The sequence below is a fragment of the Motacilla alba genome, chromosome 10, assembly GCF_015832195.1.
Source record: "Motacilla alba alba isolate MOTALB_02 chromosome 10, Motacilla_alba_V1.0_pri, whole genome shotgun sequence".
In the NCBI taxonomy this organism is placed as follows: Eukaryota; Metazoa; Chordata; class Aves; order Passeriformes; family Motacillidae; genus Motacilla; species Motacilla alba.
In genome coordinates, this window is record NC_052025.1 from 2,595,215 (window position 1) to 2,615,567 (window position 20,353).

General features: G+C 44.0%; 1 protein-coding gene across 9 annotated transcripts in view; it reads right to left on the reverse strand.

Annotated features, from left to right (window-relative positions):
- Positions 1–20,353, reverse strand: part of MYO9A (myosin IXA) — a 173,851-nt gene that overhangs the window by 33,681 nt on the left and 119,817 nt on the right. For 8 of the 9 annotated variants that reach the window (XM_038147029.1, XM_038147032.1, XM_038147026.1 and 5 more), the window contains 5 exons: positions 13,373–13,494; positions 12,241–12,382; positions 11,334–11,529; positions 6,875–6,994; positions 2,865–2,940 (listed from right to left, as the gene is read on the reverse strand). In XM_038147029.1, the coding sequence (XP_038002957.1) occupies positions 2,865–2,940; positions 6,875–6,994; positions 11,334–11,529; positions 12,241–12,382; positions 13,373–13,494 (656 nt within the window). The remainder of the gene's footprint in view (positions 1–2,864; positions 2,941–6,874; positions 6,995–11,333; positions 11,530–12,240; positions 12,383–13,372; positions 13,495–20,353) is intronic. The other variant, XM_038147030.1, reaches the window with a different exon arrangement.

Genomic DNA, 20,353 nt, shown 5'->3' on the forward strand with positions numbered 1-20,353 from the left:
AGATAAAATGACTGCGCTGTTCGTCAGGGACACTTTAGGATGGATACATTCACATGGCAACAGATGCAGGTTTTTGGTATTTTGGAGTCAATGCCCTCACCTAGCCCAGCCAGCTGCTTCCAGACCAACACCTGCTCAGACACCCCTGCACATAAAAGTGTCACTAGTGAGCACAAAGCAGCAGGATCCCAACCAGCCCAAGTGGTTTTGGTTAGGCATGGCCTGGCCCTCATTTCTCAGCAGATGGGGAAAGCACTTGGAATGCTCTGCTGAAGCCTGGTTTCCCACCCAGCATGTGCAAACCACCAGTCCACTTTTTTCTGAGATCAGAGGAGAGCACTTGGCTCCCTAAACTCTCCACAGTGACTTCCTGAGTGATGTCATGCCTCAAAATTGCTTTTAGAAACAGCCCCGGGCTATCCTGTAGGTTGGATGCACAACCAGACTTATCAGCGACCACATGATCATGAGATGGCTTGGAAAGCAGCTCCTGTTTAATTTGGAGCTATAAATGGGCTGCCAGTCGATCTGCTGGGAAGCTGCTAATGCCAATCTCTCTTCCAGCCGTGTTACCTGCACTCCTGTGCTCACCTCCTCTTGCCCAACAAGTGCCATTTACCTGAAATACCAACACTCATCAAGGGTGACACGACTCTCCAGATCAAAAGCAGCTACAATGAAAGGGATCAGAATCACCAGCCTACTCTGAAAGTACACGCTGGACCTTGGAGATCTTATGACACACCTGGTTTGTACTTCCAGAAGGAAGGGACAAAAGTGACATTTGGGGACCCATTACTGATGATGCCCAAGGGAAGATCACAGACCATGCTAGTGAGGCATCACAGGAGGAGGAACACAGGAGTTAGGATGACTCCAAAAGCACTTTTTTCTGCAAATAAAGGCTCTGATTGAGGCTGCTGGTAGGACACAGCTGCTGACGTTGAGGAAGAAAAACACAGTTCCTCAATTCTGGCTGTTTAGGCTGATTTGTCTGCTGTGCTGGTATGGGCTAAGCCACATAACCAGAACTGACCACATACTGAACTCCACAGTAAATAAACACATCCTCCTCCTTGCCTGGGTCAGGAGGAGTTTCCCTGCCTTTACAATGTCCCTTTGCTGAGATAATTGAAATATTTTGGGCTATGAAAATATTGGCAGCCCCAGCTCCTACACTAAAGTGCCTCCAAAGCTGGAGCTGAGCAGGCAAGAAAAGCCCTGTCCAAGTTTACAGAAGCTCCAAAGGTGCCAAAGGTTGGATAGAGAAACTGCAGGAATCCTCTTATCTCCAAGGGAAGATCTCCAAAGGGACAAAGTTTCACCTTACGTTATCTTGAGGGAAACTTGCACAATCAGAGGTGCTGGAAACAGGGAACATCACCTCTGGAGACACCAACCTTCCCTGCTTTGAGCGTTAGGAAGGACTGGCTGTCATCACAACCCAACCCATCAGGGCCCCAGCAGCTGCAGCATTATGAGAAAAGAAAGGAGGGTGGCAAAGACTGAGGTGAGGACAGCCAGGGTTGCATCATCTTCGCAGGATAAGAGCAGCACTGCTTGCACTACCTGGATTTCTGCTCAAATTCGAGAAGTGGCACAAATTTATGAACTCAATCGCACCATTTAAAGTAAATTCCATGTTCTCTAACCACTGAAATGGACTTGTAATGATGTGAGAACATTCAGTTCTCCTTCAGGAGGGTGCCACTGCCTCTCTTAAAGGGGAGGAATTCAGAAGAAGAAGGACATTCTATTCTTGATGGCACTCAGAGAGCACATGGTGAACAAAACCAGGCAGAAAAAGCCACTTTTCTTCCCCTAGAAAAAAAAAGGAACTATGTGCATGTAATTTTTGTTATGGCCATTTGACATTAAAGCCATTAAAAATGAGCCTTCATAATATCCTTGAAGGACAGTGGAGGGGAATCCACTGAGATGCAAGGACTGATTTAATATTTCAGGAGACAGATTTAGGCTCCTCTTGACTTGTTCTGGGCTTCTCATTAACCTCAGAGCAGCCACAAAGACACACCTGGATATCTGCAGCTCCAAGCAGTGGTTGTAGGAGCTGAGGGGGCTCCTATCACCTCCTTCCCCAGCACACACCTGCTCAGAGGGAAGCAGAGAGGCACTCCATGCCTTTAGAGGGGTATTGAGAAAATAAGACCTCCTGGGATGAGAGGAAGGATAGCACAACAGAAGCTAGGAAAAGGATCAATGCCCAGACATGCCTTGGAAATGAAGACTTTGGCTTCACAAGCAAGTTAATTCTGGAATGGGGATGGAGAAGGCTTTGCAGAAGAGGCACAGATCTGTATCTCAAGTGTAGACCTGAGTTTCATTCAGTAGCTGTTTAAATGGTCAGAAACGTCAGGAAGTTATTTAAAAATAAAAATGTACATAAAATCTGTAAAAATCAATCAATTTTGAAGCTAATGTGCATTTCCCTCCCCCTGAAAACAAGGATTTGGCAAAGTACCATCTCAAACTCCGTAACTTCCAGGTTTTCCACATTCCAGGGTGCCTGGAGCGACCACGTGCTCTATACAGCTCTGCACCCAAACCTGTCCTCCTTAAATGACTATTTCCTTGATATTGGCACATTCATTCATTTTTTAAAGCCTCTTATCCCCTCATACACCCACCACCATCAACTGCTGCCTTTGACGCAGGGAAGTTGCTTTTCCTGCCTGCTGTTTAGTCAGGAAAGGTGTTTAGATCCGATCACATCACAAAGAAGGAAGAGAAGATAAGACTGATAGGTGAGATGGAAAAAAAGTCAATACAGTCATTTTCAGGTACAGACAGTGCTCTCCCATCCCAGACCCCTGGCCACGCCAAGGTAAAAGCAGGAGCCTTACCGTGGGCTCCTCTCGTTGATGGTGTTGACTCCCTGGAGGTCTGAGAGCGGAGTCCGTGGGCTCTTCCGAGTGATACCTGAAGCAGCACATGAGGAAGACGTTTCCAGCTGGCTCAATGCCAACAGACAATTATCAGAGCCATCCCCACAGACAATTAGCAGAGCCATAGCTGAGGCCTGAGTGGCGCGGAGCAGCGCGGACGTGTCCTGGCACATGCCGGGTGCCAGGGATGCCATCGCTCCCCGGTCCCACCTCCCTGCCAGAGTCATCACCCTTGTGAGTAACACTGTTTGCTCCAGCCTCTCATTCCTCTCCCACACACACATGGGGAGTTTTAGGGACATGCTGTCCCAGCTAGCAGACGGGGTGAGGAAGGAGATGATGGTGGGGGGAGCAGTCACTCATGTTCTCTAAGTCCAAGAGACTCCCCAGCTTTCCACTGTGCATGGGATAACCCAGCTGAACGGGCAAAACACCTGGACATAATTAGAATGCTTGGAAAAATGGTAATTTATTCCTTAGACATTTCTTCTCTCCATCCCTCCAAATATATGGACACGTGCAGCAAATAGGAAATGCTTGATACACTATTTTATCAAGGCTTGATTGCCTATTGAGCCTGTATCCTTTGATACCTAGAATAATTTATTTGTAATAAAATATAGCTAATAAAACAATATACTAAATAAAGTATCTATTTTGTATTCAGCCGAGGAAGCTGCCACACACGGTTACAGTAGCAGCTGTTATCTGCCCTGAAGTGGAAATGTTTTGTAACCAAGCACTTAGGAAGACAGGAGACAATTACTGCAGACAACAAAACGCTTCAAGTCACCAAACCATAAAAATATAAAGATCTGATAATGTGGAGTTTGACATGAAAACAGCTGAGCAGTTTTATAACTGTCTCAAAATCACTGCTGTGAGACAGGAAAAATCACAGCTCTCACCTCAGCATGGGAAAAAAATGTGCTTTATTCTACTCTGAGACATCTACAGTGGGAAAAAAAGGGGGGAAAAGAAAAGCTTTCTAAAAAGAAAAAAGTCTGAACTATGGTTTGTAGCAGGACAGGAAGAAGCAATGGCATATCCCCTCCTCCTTATATTTATAATTCCACTATTTCATGCAGCCCAGGTGCTAAGCTAAAAGGTGTCCTGGTGATGTTTTATTCTGAAAGATGAACACAAAGCAAATACGCTGAGACCTGTGCCTGTCCTGCTTTTCTGAGCCTGGAATTCCTGAGGAGAAGATGAATTCCTGCCAAAGACATCCCTTTAAGAGCACATTTACCACCCTCCTTGCCCTGTTAAGGTGTTGTAACAGCTCATCTTGAAGCTGAACAGGAGAATCTGTTCATCTTGAATCGGGCAGGAGATCCCTGAAAAGGCTGATTGATGGTCCACCTGTAAAGCTTTTGCATCTAAAGGTACCTAAATATTCTGGAAATGTCCACAAAAGAAAATTTGAGGGTGTACTGTCCCAGGTCATCTTTGAACCCTGCCTGTGCTCCAAGGCAGGACCAGCCAAATCACTCCTGCTGAGAAGGTTTGGCATCTCCAGCACTGGAGGTTTTTGGAAAGCAAGGCAGGCAATGCATCTGAGTGTTAACAATACCCAAGCTCTAAACTCTTTTCAATCCCTCTTTTTGCCACTTTTCGGTTACATTTCTTGTCCTAGGAGTGTTCTTGTACCTCTTTCAAGACTGGTATTTCTGTGTCCAAAGTCCTGATTTAGAGAATAAAAACCCAATTGTAAATAGGGAAAAATGGGAATAACCAGGAATCTCTTAAAATGTTGCATTAGTACTTGTGTAGCTAGTTTTAGACTAAGAAAGTACCTAATGTCTAGCTGGATCTATTTTTAATACAGATTATATTAATATATTTTAATATGCCTGGATACTCCCCCATTAAGGCCCAGAAAGCTTTACTTGTCGAAAAGAGTCCAGGAAAAATGGGATTTCATTGGTATTTCCAAGATTTTTTTAATGCCTACCCTTTTTTTTTGGAGCAAAATCTGTCTTCCTACCCTTCTGTCAGGCTCAGACACAGCCTGATCTGGTTTACACTTCTGGCAGAAAAGTATTCTGATTTTTCAAGCACAGTCTGTCTTTCCTCCAGCAGGAATGTTTCAGAAAGACAGACTGATTTACCTAACAAGTCTTTGCCCTTGTTGAGAAGAGTTCTGGATAAACCCTGTCTACTCCCTATGGATGAATACCACCCAGCAGACCTCCAGTTCTGATTCAGAGATGTCTAAATCCAGTGCCTTGCTCTGGAGGAACGGGTGGCAGAGCATTAGGGAAGCAGCTGATGGTAAGGGAAGGACGGCCAGTTGGCTCCAGGAGCCCAATACCAAGGGACCCACAGGGAATCTCAAGAAACTCATCAAACCAATTTGTTTTCTCCCTTTGTTCAGAGCTAATTGCACAGTTCAAAACAAGGGGATGACCTTGGTTCCTGTCTCAAGGATGATGTGGATGTATAACCTCATCTGACTCGTGGGAAAAGCCCAGTCCCTGGGGCCAAGCTCGCCTGTGGGGCCCAAAACCTGATGGATTCTGAACCCGAACATTCCACAGGCTCCAAGCCCACTTCAGCTTGCCAAGGCTGGGAGCCTGGGGAAGCAGGAGCACACCCCATGGGAAGATGGGAAGGATCTCTGAATGCAGAACAAGAATTACTCGTTTGCCTGGTCAGATGCCAATTCACAAACTGGCAAGGTTCTTCTTAGACCCACTCGTTGGATTGATCCTAAGAGATCCCAAATTTTGTGGACTAGTCTATATTAGTGAGGTTTTGAGGTGTTGAGCTCAACAGTGAGCTCAACTTCCTGCTTCCCATTAAATCAAAGCTCTAAGTATCTCTTGAGTTGTATGAATTTCCTTTTTCTCACCTAAGGAAATGCAAACTAAACCCCCCAAAATCTCCCATACTTCTGAACCAGCTTAAAAATAAAGTTAAAACGATTCATTAATTGCAAGTAAAATTACTCTGCTGATAACTATCTTCCTTTCCAATAGTTTCTTAGTAGTATCGGTAAGGTCACTTGGCACAACACCTTTTAATAAAATCAAAAATCAAGTAAAATTTAGTATCACTCCTTTATATTTTCTTATAGCAGTGTTGGCAACGTGTAGGGGAAAATAGCGTAGTTAAATTAAGAATGAAAGCCTAAATTAAGACCTAAACCACCACTGCTCCCCCAACTCCACATGCTGCAGGAAGCACAGACATCTGACAGAAGGTTTCTAACAGGAAAACCATATTTATGAAGATTTAACATGCACCTACTGTACTTACCATGCTCAGCTCTATACAGAAAAAAGGTGGTTTCCACTTACACCTAAATTTTATGAAGTTTAAGCAAGTTGGGCTGAGGCTTTGCCCGTGCAGAGCAGCTCTATTTCTGTCAGCTTTAACACACAACATGAATGAAGAGAATAATGGTAGGAAAATGATATGTCTAAACATGAGAGCATCAAAAATCTATTTAAATATAAAAATAAAATAGAGTAGTGCAGGCAAGAGTGTCCATGTTGTCATGCAGGATGAGTTTATTACATGACAGAGGAGTAAAGATGAAGAAATGGAGACCAAGTGCATCATTCCCTAAAGTAACATTGACAGTGCCTTTGTTTTAAGTAAAAGCCCTGGGAGACAATATTTTCACAAGCTAAAGGTATTTCTGAAATCCAAATTCAGTTGGATTCCAGCTGTACCAGCTTTGTATCAGGAATATTCTTTACTAATGTCAGTGAGTAAATGGGAAAATGGCCAACAAAACAATTTTTGCAAGATCTTAAGAGATTTGGGTTTGCTTTTAATTTGACTCTTCCAACTCTGCCCAATCATTTCCCAATAGGTTCAAAACTGCTCTGAGGCAGTTTTGGTCATGGAGGGCTCCTCAGGCGCTGGTTTTTTATCCTTTCTACATGGAATGCACCTGGTTTCCATTTCTGGAAGTGTGAGTGTGGTATCAGAGGGGAGGGCGGGTGGTGGAGCCTTACTGTACTTCTCCTCCTTGCACCTCTGCAGGATCTCTAAGCTCCTCTGATGAACTGGGTGGTGGAGAAAGCTAAAACTATCCACACTTTTCAAAACCGCACATGGCACTGCATCATCATGCCCTTGGGAAGCAAAATAAAAACAAACAAAAAAAAATGGAGAGAAGAGAAAGATTTTATAAGCAGAAGTCAGGAGAGGGGAAGGAACAAGCCCAAAGGAGCTCGAGGGTCACAGATTTTTGTGCTCGACACAATTTAACTGTGGTTTCCTCCTCACGGCACAGGGGCATGGAAGCAATGGGCTGGACCACGTCCCAGTCCTAATTATAATCCTCATTAGACAGAGCACAAACACCTAATAATCACTCCAAGATTATTTGGGCAAAAAGAGGATTATTAGATAAATCTTTACTTTTATTAACTTATTTTTAAAACCGCTTCTGTGCCTCTGCCCAGTGTTACCCACAAATCCCTGTCCAGATGCTCCATGACACAACCACCTGGAATTCTCATCGTGCATCCCAGCGCTACATTTTGTTCAGATTTTGGCAATTAAAAGGAAAAATGTAAATTATTTGCATTAAGCACCATTTCCATATTCCCTGAGGGCAGAGAACACAGCGTCTGGAGTTTGGCAGGATAAGTTTGAGTTGGAAGAAACCATCAATGAGTGGCCAAGAGGACTTCTGATGGCCCAGCTGCGAGCACAGGGTGGAGGAGCGGTGACGCCAGTGACAATGTGCCAACACACAGTGTCTCTCTGTCATCGCTGGCCAAGTCCAGGATGTGCCACCCTCCCTGTGAGGCGTGGGGAGGTCATCGTGGAGTCACTTTGTGCCAGCATCTATTGGGAGCATTTCATACCAACACATCAAACCATGGGAAAGGACTGATCTGAATTTTCCACAGGAACACTGTCAAGGGGCATCTTCCCCACCTTAATGCCAGTGAGACCTCGAACACCAAGCTTTTGGTTGCTGTCACCTTTATCTGGCAAGTGCAGCCCTTTTTACTGATTATTTTGAGGGCAGTGTTTTTTCTGGTGATGAGCTTCAGGAATAAATCTGCAGAAGCCAGTGGGATTATTTTTAAGCAGGAATTACCCAAGGAGCAACCCTTGTTGGCTAAATCCAACTGCAGAGCCCATCAAGGACAGGCACAGCCTCAAGAGCAAGGATTTAGGTTCAGCAAAACCAAGTCTCCACAGCCTAGTTTGTATGAATAACACCATTTTTTCCATTAAGTTTTTGCTATGAATTAGAGAGTTTTGCATGATAAATGTGTATTGATGAGAGCAAAAGAAGTCAGTCAGCCAATTTTCATTCCTAAAAAGCTTGACAGTGTTCCCTTAATCCAAGTTCACAAACAAATCCAGTTCTAACAAGCAGTTTCTATTGGACCATTTCAATCCTCATTGATAAACTTAGTAATAAAAAAATTAAAAATCAAATAATTGAAGAGTTCCACCCTTCAGCTTAAGCACAGCTCGCCTGATCCTGGCATCTTTCATTCTGGGAGCATTGGCAGCACCCTCAGAGGCATCACTCAGGCAGAAACACAAAGGTGACAAAGAAAATTCACAGTGACACCACTTTGCTGCTCTTCACCTTCAAGTTAAGGATGACAATCAGACAATCACCAAAAGCTGCACTAGGAGGGATCAAGAGCACAAAACCAGAAGAGTCCCCAAAGCCAGCAAGAAAAAAATGCTGATTATCCTTCCAGAAGCATCTGCTTGGCATGGAGGAGACAACCAAAAGGATGATGTGGAAAGGAAGCAAAGCAAAATTTCACAGAGCTGCTTAGACGTAAGCCAGGGATTTTTCTGGAAAAACCCTGTTGGGTATTGCAAGCATAAAAGCACAAGAGATCCAGCTGGGGTTCAGACAAAGAATGCAAAGAGCCTTTAATTAAAACAAGCCAGTTTTGGATATTTCCCTGCTCCCTCACTTTACCTGCCTGATGGATGGGGAAAGGACCTCAGAAACCAAGAACGGGCAGCACGTCTTGAAAAAATATCTGTGCAAATATTGTGTGCATGTGGATGACTGTATGAGAGAGGCTTTTCTTACTCTGCCATCATTTTGTCAGCAGCTCCACATCTGTGGGCAGGTAGATGCTCAAATCAGGCTAATTAAAGTCATCAAGGTTTGATAAAAAACAAAATAAACATCAAACATGTGCTGCCTTTGGTTCTCTGCTTCCATCTATGAAGATGGGAGAATTTTAGTGATACTTTGATAACTCACAAATGTTTCCTGCCATGGAGGCAAAGCATCAATTTGGGGCTTTTCTGCATTATTTTGGAGAAGGGAAGGGAATCCCAGCACCTGGCAGTGGATGCATCATGCTACACCAGCCCGTCGCACTGTCCTGACCCTGGCTGAGCCTCCTGCCCATGTCTACCTCTTCCACAGCCACCTGCTTTGGTGACAGCATTTTGGAGGAGGACAATGGAACAGGGGATGGGTGTAAGGCCACACTAGCAAAAACACAATTAAACCCTGCTACTGATCTCACCTTGCTAAGTGTGAGCTGGGCAAAGTCAGAATCCCAGAACAGTTTTGAGTTGGAAGGGACCTTAAAAATCATCCAGTCCCACCCCCTGCCAAGGGCAGGGACACCTTACACTGCAGGTTGCTCCAAGGCCTGTCCAACCTGGATGGTCATGCTTGGACATGGTGGGCATCTCTCCAAAGAGGGCAAGGACAGTGATCCCAGCTCTGCCACTGCTTGTAGGTCAAGTTTTTCTCACAGATGAGGTGTACCTCAGTATGGAATTCAGATTTAGGTAATCACCTCCTAGTAGTGTTGCCTGTATAATGGAGACTTTCTCATGACTTTTTCCCAATTTGATGCAGATAAAAATTTAGGGTATAAATGATCTGCAGATTGTTGGTAAGTTTAAGACAAACCTTACCTGGCTTTCTGAGGGGTTTGTTTTTTCTTTGACTCAAAACCCAGAGGGTACAAAGTACAATGCCATTTGAATACAGGCTAAAGGACAGATAATGGAGCAGCACCATGAAAAGGTTTAGAAATTCAGCCATCACCATGTATTAGTTAATTTTGGTACGGAAAGAGAAGGCAATACCAGAATTGAGTCTCAGAATTGTCTCAAGACCTCCTGGTCTCATCCAGTTATATATATATATAAAAATTGATATAGATACGTATAGAAATATATATATATATATATATATATATATATATATATAAGCAATTTACCAATTTACTGCTACAAACTCTGGACTGAAAAGCAGGAGTGAGGAGATGAGCACAGCAGTGCGCAGGACCAGTCGCCAGAGACACAGAAAGCAAAGCAGGGCTTGAAATCTGCTCTTACTTCCTGAGATTGAATGATTTTTAAAATATTCTGGATTACCTCATCTGAGTTCAGCCTGGGGTTCAGCATGCAAGATGAAAATGCGAAGATGGATTTTGGAAGCCGCCTCTTTGGAGTGGCCTTTCTCCCGAAGCCAAACACCTTTGCCATCTCCCTCTTTGGTTACTGTGTCCAGAAATGCTGCCTTGACGTGACAGACAGACCCAGGCTCATGAGAATCAGCTCTTCTCTTACACCACATTCAGGAGGTGTCAGAGGAAGAACCTCAAGACCTGAAAGTTGATTTTTTGCCTCCTGCTCTTCTTGGGATTTGCTCCCAAGACAATTATTCTTTCTGCTTGAACAGTTGCCTCCCTAGGCTCCTTGTCCCAGGCTCCCTCACTCTCCACTATGCAAACCTCACTGATTACAAAGTAATTCATGGTGCGGCTCTGCCTTTTAATTTTAACCTAGCTGACATTTTCCCTGCTGAGGCTCTAATTCCATCACGGATTTCAAGCCCTCTTGTGCCCAGAAATGAACAGTAATAGCTTGTACCCATCTTTCTGAAATTGCTTTATGCTGAGAAATGGTCTAAAAGCACAGCCAGGTCTTGCCTGCCACAGCATGATGATGCACCATCACTTTCCTTTAATTTAATGCCCCTGTGATCCGTGGTTCTGGATGACTGCAGAGCCATGAATTTTGCTATTCAAGAGACATGCTCTCCTGCAGCTGAAAGGGTGAACAGCTTGGAAAATCATAGGAAGATTTATTGCCTTTTTTTGTTTCCAGATGTAACTAACAGTTCAAGAATTACTAAAAAAAATAATTTGCCTTTTTAGTTGGATAATTTGTATGTCTCTGTTTGAATGACTTGTGTTTTTCTATCCATGCATCCTACAAAAATGAAAAATTAAAGCAACAGTGAAATGAAAATATTTCCTTAGGATATGTTGAAATCCAAATGTACCTTTAAATGTGACTTCCACGAAAAATCTACCTGTTATTTAAACAAATTTTCTAACAGATTCAAAACTCCTCATGAGTCAGACTGCTTAAAACAGGGTAATAACACATTAGACCCAAATGGCTGCTGAAAAACAGGCTCCAGGACAAGGTGATGGGCACACATACCAGTTTTCTTCTCCACATATCGTTTTCCAGCCTCCCTGAAGGCGACCATGGCCCTGAAGAAGGCCCTGAGGACGGCCCAGCGGAAAACAGCCACGGGATCGATCCCGATCATGCCGCAGATGAAGGCGTTCTTGCTGCTGCGCAGCAGGGCCACGATGTCCGGCCGCATGTGATCCGTGTTCTTCTCCCGGAAATCCTAGGGAAGGAGAAGCAGGAGGAAAGAGGGAAAGAAACAATATCCACATGATACTCCAGGTAGGATCTTCCAGGCTATCTCTGGGCCAGCATAATTATTGAATCCTATTTCTTTTTTCTCTCCTGCTCCCATATCAGATATCTCTTTATGATCATCATCTCTGATGCTTACCATGTGCATTTATTGCATCAGAAACATGATTGGAGATTTGCAGCTCCAAATCCCGAGGCTGTTTCTCACACAGGCTCATCTGACCACTGGAATTCCTTCTGCTAATAACTGGCATGAACAGAAATGGGGTCAACTTTGGAATAACTCGCGTGGTATTCCAGCAAGTACCTATAGCAGTGGGATGTGGAGACCTAAGCACACATAACCTGCATTAAAAGTGGCTAATGATGAGGAGAACACTGGGTTTTCTACACAAACCAAGCCCAGAAAGGCGTATCAGACACACAATTTCAACGTGTTGTGGGGGTGTAGCACTAAACACACTGTGCTTCCTAAATTCTTCCCTAAATGCCCATGTGAAGGAGAACAGAAAGACCCTGTCCCTACTACCTTTCCATTTCCCCAAACACTTCTCTCCTGACCCTCCCATCTTCTTGGGCCAAATCCTCTCCAAAACATCTCTGTGGAGCCTCTGGGGATTTCCTTCCTAATCCCAGATTTAGATGAAAGCAACTGTCAGGGAACAGCTGGGTGACAGACCTTGACTCCGTACTTCACTTTGCCCGCGTAGTGTTTGATGATGAAAGCTGGCTCCATCACTGCTGGGAATTCAATGTAGGAGCTCCCTTCATGTTGACGCTTGAATTTGTCCAGCAGCGTCTGGTTTGTGGCTTGAGGAAAACTGAGTGGAGAGAATTGAAAGGAAGAAGCTGCAAACCTAACGGGAAAACTTTTCCACTTCTTTCATGTCCACGAAAGGGAAACCAGAGACATTCTGGGCTTCCACTTCTGTGTCTGCTTCGGTTGAGAAAGCCAACCCTCCATCCTCAGACTTCATGGAAATCTGCAGCATGGGGATGTATTTCACAACTTTACCCAATTTAAGTTGTTCTATCCCAGTACAATTTCACTGGGCGAGCATCACTGCTGGTCTCTTGTCAACGAGACAAGAAGTGGGGGAGAAACCTGCCAGGCAAATGGTGGGAGAAAACCTCGTGCCCCTGCCATGTGGATCTGAGGTGACCTCAGCAAAAATCACCTGGCCTTTCCCTGCCTTTCACATGGAGGAAACTGGCATGAGCATCCAATGGGAGAACTGTTCTGCTCCAAAGTTTCCACACCAAGGCAGCCCCAGAAGCCACACGTTCCCCCAAAAGAACTTCTCCTGAGACAGCTGGATGCAACCAAGGATGCAAATCTGAGCTAAATCCCTGATGCCCATGAAACCCTGTGGAAATGCAGCCCCTATGGACCAGTGCCCTCACTTCACTCTGGTTCAATTTTTACCAGTAAACTGATAAATCCACCTTGTATCTCAATAACAGCACACACATCCTCATGCACTCGGGTTCAGCACCTTCACACTGTCATACCCCCAAGAGACAGGGAAAGAAATAAAGAGAGATGCATAGGAAAACTTTTCCCTTCCCCTTAATGGAAGAAATTCTTGAAAGGAATTTTAATTACTATTTTTTAAGGCTTTTTGCTCAGCTGGCTGATTCTCTGCTCTGTGTGTTGCCACCTCTAAAGCAACACTAGAAACACCAATCACCAGTGAGCTATTAGCACCTTTCTGGGAAGTTGTTTTGTTTTTTTTTTTTTTAAATGAAGGATAAACACATTTTAACTGAAAAACAAATCTCATTTCCAAAGCTAGCATTTTCCTACTCACTTGCTTTCCTCATCCAGCAGATGGAGCAGCCCCGTTGGCTTCTTGCTGATCAGGTTGATGCAGCTGGAGTTGTCTATGTAGTCGATGTTGTGCCAGCTAATTCCTTCTGCTCTATATTCCTCCTAAAAAAAACCCCAACAAAACACAGATGACATAATGACGATTTGGTGCAAGCAAAAATAAAAGACAAAATCCAAAGGGTTTTGTGGAAACCGATGCACCGTTTACCAAAACAGACACCTCTCCTGTAAATATTGCATCAATGCTTTCTGTGATTCCAAAAAAAAGGATAAAGAACCTCTGGAACAACCTGAAACAAAGCAAACCACAGAGCATTTCCCAATTTCAGATGCACCAGACTGTTCAGACTCAGGGTGGCTGTGTGGGAGTCCAAGCCTGCCAAGGACATCCAACGTGTGCCAACTCCCCCTTTCCTTTTCCTGGATTGCTTCTAAATCACAGCACAGTTTCAGCTGGAAAAGATCTTCTTGTTCCATGCCTTGCCATGGGCAGCAACAACTTCCACTACCCCAGGGTGCTCCAAGCCTCATCTAACTTGGCCTGGAACACTTCCAGCGATGATGCAGCCACAGCTGCTCTGGGCAACCTGTGCCAGGGCCTCACCACTCTCACAGGGATCAATTCCTTCCCAATATCCCATCTCACCCTGACTGGTGGCAGTGGGAAGCCATTCCCTTACGTCCTGTCCCTCCATTCCTTGTCCCCAGTCCCTCTGCAGCTCTCCTGGAGCCCCTTTAGGCACTCAGTGGGGCTCTGAGGTCTCCCTGGAGCCTTCTCCTCTCCAGGTGAGCACCCCCAGCTCTCCCAGCCTGGCTCCAGAGCAGAGGGGCTCCAGTCCTTGGAGCATCTCCATGGCCTCCTCTGCACTCTGGGAGCTCCACATTTTTCTGATGTTGGATCCCAGGGCTGGAGGCAGCTCTGCAGGTGGGGTCTCACCTGCGTGGGGCAGAAGGGCAGATTCTCCTGCTTCCCACGTTTTGGGATCTGGGGGGTTTTGGGGTTCCCAGTGCATGTGGCTGGGGCGTGTGAAACGTCCCATCCATCAAAGTGTCACACAATTTGCATCAATTAATATTTAGAATTCAGTTGCTGGAAAGAAATTGTGGTACAACATATTAATTACATAGAAAAAGTAGCAAACCTCCCTTTCCTGCTTCCCTGGGCTCTGCTGCTCCATATCTCCCACTATTAATGGCCAGGGCTATATGAACTAAAGAAGAGACCTCCAGCTATACAAAGCCACTGCTCCAGCACCAGCAGAACCACCACCCTCTACAGTAAATGTGAGGACCTGTCTCCAAATTCAAGCTGAGGCCAAAAAAGCTATTCATTTTTCCCCCAAAATAGTTCTAACCCTTGCTCTCCTACAAAGGTTATCTCCTCTGAGACATACTTGCAACTGGATTACTTCAAGAAGTCTTATGCAGAAATTATTTTAGGGCATCAAAATGAAAGTTTTAAAGAGTTTAAAAATCATATTTTTTATCATATGTTTGAGGACTTGTGACTCACTGTCTAAACAGAGATATTGGACCATGCACCTTACTCTAAAGTCCTACTGACCCAGCTGCCTTTTTGCTTCTCTATCACAGGACATTTTGATGGCAGAATTGAAGATAAAAAGGAAACAGGTTTCAAAATCCTAGTAGCATGCATCTTTCTAATAATAATCAGATTCATTATTATTGGTGCCTCTGCCTTTATTTTTAATATGAGCAAACAACTTCAAAAAAAGTATGTCCATCCTCATCCAAAATTAACATGAACTCCACAGATATTCTTAGAAATAAAGAGTCTGAGGAGCTTGGAGACATTTCACAAGGAAATTTTTGCTAAAACAACCCCTAGAAGGTCTTGAATTCAGTATTGGAGACATTGTATAATCTTACATCAACAGTACAGACAAATACAGACGTGTGCTGCCTTAGAAGGAGTTTTTAACATCCCTAAGGCCTTTGGGATTCAAAATATACAACATCCCCCTGGGGAAAAAATGCTGAAAATAAGGAATGACTCTGCATCATGAATTTTGTTTTCTCCTTTTACTTTTTAATCTTTTACCTTCAGTTCTTGCCAAGCAAGCAGGACACAGCAGAACCTCACAACATTCTCAAAGCCCTGCTGAATTACAGACAATCAAAAGTCACAGATTTGATTAAACCTCATGGCATTTTGCAAGCCAGGAAAAAGCTTCTATCCAGCAATCACAGGTTGTGTATTTCAGAGCAGGCACAAGCTGCTCCTGAGGGATTTCCCTGAGAGTCACTGGGAGCCAGCACCATCCATCAACTGCCTGCTTCCAACAGCCCTTAATGGAGTGCAGGGTCCATTAGGCCCAGCTTTGCCAGCTCAAGACTGGTCAGGAGCATGCAGAGAGCAATAAAACCTTGGTCAGATGAGCCAAGAGCAGCATTATTTCAGTGGTGACAGGCGGGTGTTACCAGACTTATATATTTATTATCCTGACTCTTTGTTGAAGTACTCGTTGGGGGGCTTTACATTTTTTGTCCCCCCAAAACCTATAAATCGTGTAGAGTTTTATGTCTCCCCACATCTAAGCTGAGCAAGCATCGCTCTGCTCTAGAAGGCCTCTAGATATCCATAATTCCACATGGGACATGCAGCAGCTGCACAGCAAATGTGCTGTGAAACTCCTCCGGCCACACTAAAAATTTATACTGCTGCTGAGATCAGTGCAAAAGCACTAATCAGCAATGCCAGATATGGAGTTTTTTAAAATAGCCTAGTGAATGACCAAAGAAAATACCAGAGTTCAAGGTCTTTACTTCTCTGGGCTTATTTTCAGCTGTTCCACAGACCTGATGGTCAGTCACCAGCTCCCTCCTGGCCTCGTTTCCTTCAGCTGCAGGATTTTGGCTAATTCTCCCTCCTCTGCTCCTTTTTTCTTCTCTGGGCTGGGTCAGAAACCCTCACTCCCAGGCTCTGAGGTTCTTCCCTCCTTTCCATCCCCAACACAACCTGTTCCTGCTGTGGCCAAATGAAAAGAGGGATTCAAGTCCTCAACAAACAATCTTTTCCACAATAATTCTGAGATTTACTCTCATTTCAAGACAGGCAGCAGGAACTATTCCAGAGCAACTGCTCCAAAGCTTAAATGGAAATAAATTCCCCTTATTCCTTTTTTCCTAGCATTCTTCCAGTTCCTTGTTTGGTTGCCTTCAGGATGTGAGCTCAAGAGATACAATTATGGCTTTGGGATGGCCTGCTGTAATTTCTGGGGTATTTGCTGCTCTGCAGAACACCCTGCAGATTGCTCACAGAAAGACAGAAGCTATAGGATAAAATCACTGCTGTCTACTAAACTTAATTAAATTGCAGTTGTTAATATTCCATGTGATTCCTGTATTTGTCTTCTAATGACCATCTTCCTCCAGAATTCGGGAGATGTCCTGAAAAGCTACCTCCAAAATATTCCTTCATCTCTGAGCACGACAACAAAGCCATCCTTTGATGGAGCAGGGTCCTGGAGCCTTGGAACATTAGGGAATTCCATTCAAACAACAGGATGCATTCATGTAACAAGACAAAAACAACATGAAACACTTTCAATCACACAGAAACATCTCAAGCTGGAGATTGATTAAGAATCAGCTTAAATTTATACCTTGATTTAAAACTAAGTTATGTTTAGGGACACATTCTAATGTCCTATTCCTGGAAGATCATCTTTGCATTAGGAACCAAATTACTGACATTATCACTATCTGCAAAAGTTTCTATTGCAGAGAAGTCCACAGAGCCCCTCTTCTGGCATCCTTACTTGCAATAAAAATGTGAGGATTTACTCCTCCCATCCCTGGACACCTGAAACCTGGCCTGCTGGAAAGGGGAGTGCTGCAAGTTCACTGGAGAGAAGAGCACCGAGCTCCCAGACTTGGCAAAGAAATGGAGCAAAGAACTGAAAGAACGATATCAGGGGTTTTTTTAGAGTCCAGCAGCTCCATATTTTCATTTAATTATTGGGTGAGATGCTACAGATTGCTCTCCAAGTGACCTCTGTGGACTCCACGAGGAGATTCCTGCTTCCCAAGTGGGAATTCAGAAACAGCTTTGCTGCCCTAAGCATGGAGAGAGACATTGGCAGTATGTCAGCATGGGGTCACTGAAGGGATCTGAGTAAAACACAGTTAATGATGTTCAAATATATTAAAAAAAGATATAAAATGGGCACGCAGACTTTGAAATGCACTTGGAATATAAGAGTAAATCTTTACTCTCACACAGTGTTAGCTGAGGCAAAGCAGCACCTAAAATTCGGGGTACCAAACAACCAGAATGGGGCAGAATATACAACATTTTTAAGCAGGAAAATTACTGGAACTCTAGGAAAGGGGGCACTGTTAAAGCTCTGTTAAAGGGAAACTCTGCCTGTCTACACTGACCCAGAGCATGAATGCTGCCCATGGCACAGAATAATGAATTTAAAATTAAAACACACATGCTGAGCATCAGGAAAACCTTCCTAACTGGGCTGCAAGGCCTGATGGAAACCCTCCTGCTAGGAACAGAAATATCCTGTAAGTTTATAGCTGGAGTTGTTGAGAACCAAGTCCTGTTATCTCTACAGGAGCATTGGACCAGTTCTGTTATCAGGACTTTATTTTGGTGCTAAACCAAACCAAAACACTCTAATCCTGGGTGGAACTAAAGATTTCCTTCTCCTGAGTGGGATAAAACATCCACAAGCCCAACAAAATCTTGGGAGATGCTGGAAAATGTCTTTACACTCTGCATGTGATCATCAAGTACTCTGCATCCAGCCACAGCCATCAGTAAATAAACCCAAATGCTAAAAAGCACAGCTAGAGGAGAAGAAGTTACACATGATTTTTAAACTCACACTTATGTAGACATGATATCTGTGATAAATATGATATCTAAATAAAATATCTAAACTCTCTTTGGAGTAGCATGGTCCCTGGGTGCTTCTGCTCCCCAAAATCATGTGGTAAAGTTCAGAGGGGCTTGAAAAACTTCAGAGAAGAGGAAATGCAGAGATTAAATGAAACAGGACACGTGATAAAAATAAATTAAAACCATAATAAATTCCCCATCTGTCTAAAAGCACAAAACTCAGGGTTTAGGGAAATTCAAATCAAAAGGTAGTGAAAAGTCCCTCCTAAAGATAAAGGTTTTACCATGATATGTGAAATTTGTTGCCCTATCATGGGATATCAAAGATACAAATTTTCCCATGATTTAAAGAGGTCTGGAGGGCTTTGGGCATCCATCCACACATCCTGCAAGCCAAAAGCCCTGAAAATCCCTCAGTGTTTCAGTGCCCTGGAGGCAGATATCTTATCCCACAGGGATATTGCCATTAGTCACAGTGAGAGTTGAGAAACGGCCCCAAAAATAAGATTCACAACCCCCCAGAGCAGCAGAAACCTCCACCAACTCATTCACCTCCTCCCAGCAGGCAGAGCTAGACCAGATCCAGCAGTTTATCTACTCCAGCCTTTCCCTACTGAGGCATAGGAAAACCTTGTTTACACAATGAAAATTCCCAGATTAAAGTGAGAAATCAACTGAAAAATCCCTTTTCCCAGCGTAACTCCACGTGGGAACATTTCCCATCGCGCTCCTGTCATAAAAACTCGTGTAATCCAGAGCCATACGATCAACAGGCAGCTACTTTTGGATGTCCAAATGTATATATTTGGCATAAAAATTCCCGACTAAACAGAAGGGTGTGAAATTCCTCTCTTCTTGCCTTGAACACCATCTGCTTCAGCTTCAGGCTTCTTTGCAAAGTGAGAAACTAGGAACTGACGCCCCTTCCACATCTCCCTCCATCCCTAGCTCGACTGCCCTGTTTAAAATAATCCCAAAATATTTTTGTATCGTATGTTAAAAAGGGTTGTTTTTACATGAAAAATTAAAGGAGCTAAACTTCCAAAAGGCTCTTTTCTGGCTATGTCTGGACACATTTTCATCCTAAAATCCATCCTGGGGAGCTTGGGAAAATTTGTCCACAGCTGGAAATGGCAACAAGGTGTGGGAGAATCTCTCCCCTAAGGATTCCTCCATTCAGGCATGAGCCCATGCCATGGAGGATTAATGGCTTGTTTAGCAAATGGGCACTGTGAGCCAGGCCCAGCAGAGTCATCCCAGCATAAACTGATGATTCAAATGAGTTTGAGATGATAAATCCATGGGATGTGGAAAGGTCCTAAATGATTGAGACCAATGTCTGGTCCTTAGTCTGCTTGTGCTGCAGACAGGGTGGATGCCTCGAGTTCCCGACATCCCTCCAGGAAAAGATGCTGAGGCCGAGGGTTTCATTTAGGAATGAGGATTTTTATGTTTGTTCTCAATTTCAGTAGAAAAGGAATTTATAGACACAGACATAAAACATAAATATATAACACATATGTTTTTTAACCATGTGCTCACAGACACAACAACTATAAATACCTAACCACATTCTCTATGGGTACATGATCTATAAACAGGTTTTTAAGGCCCCCTGTGTCCATGACAACATGAGGCAGTGCAGGGGAGCTGAGGAGCCTTTCCTTGAAGCCAAGGTTCTCTCTCCTTCCAGGTGACTACCGCAACAGCTCCTCATCAAATGCCACATGAATTTGGTTTTATTCTGATGTTTCACTCACTGATAATCTCCCCCTGCTGTACGTAGGCATATTTGAATTTATTGGAATTCGGACTCTTCATCATGAAAGTGTTTCAAACCAGCAGGTTCAGCCCAGAAAATCATATGCCAGCTCCAAACCATCCATCTCTGAGCTCAAATCAGCTCCCTGAACTTCAGTGGCAACAGGGTTTCAATCATAAATTATATTTTGCTCTCAAAATGGGCAGAACTGGGTTTGCATGGTTGCTGGCAGCATACACATTGCCATGATCCCATGGGCTCCCTCTGCAGAAACATTTTCTTCCCAAGCTGCCCTTACACAGCCAGGAGAAGCATGAGCTTAA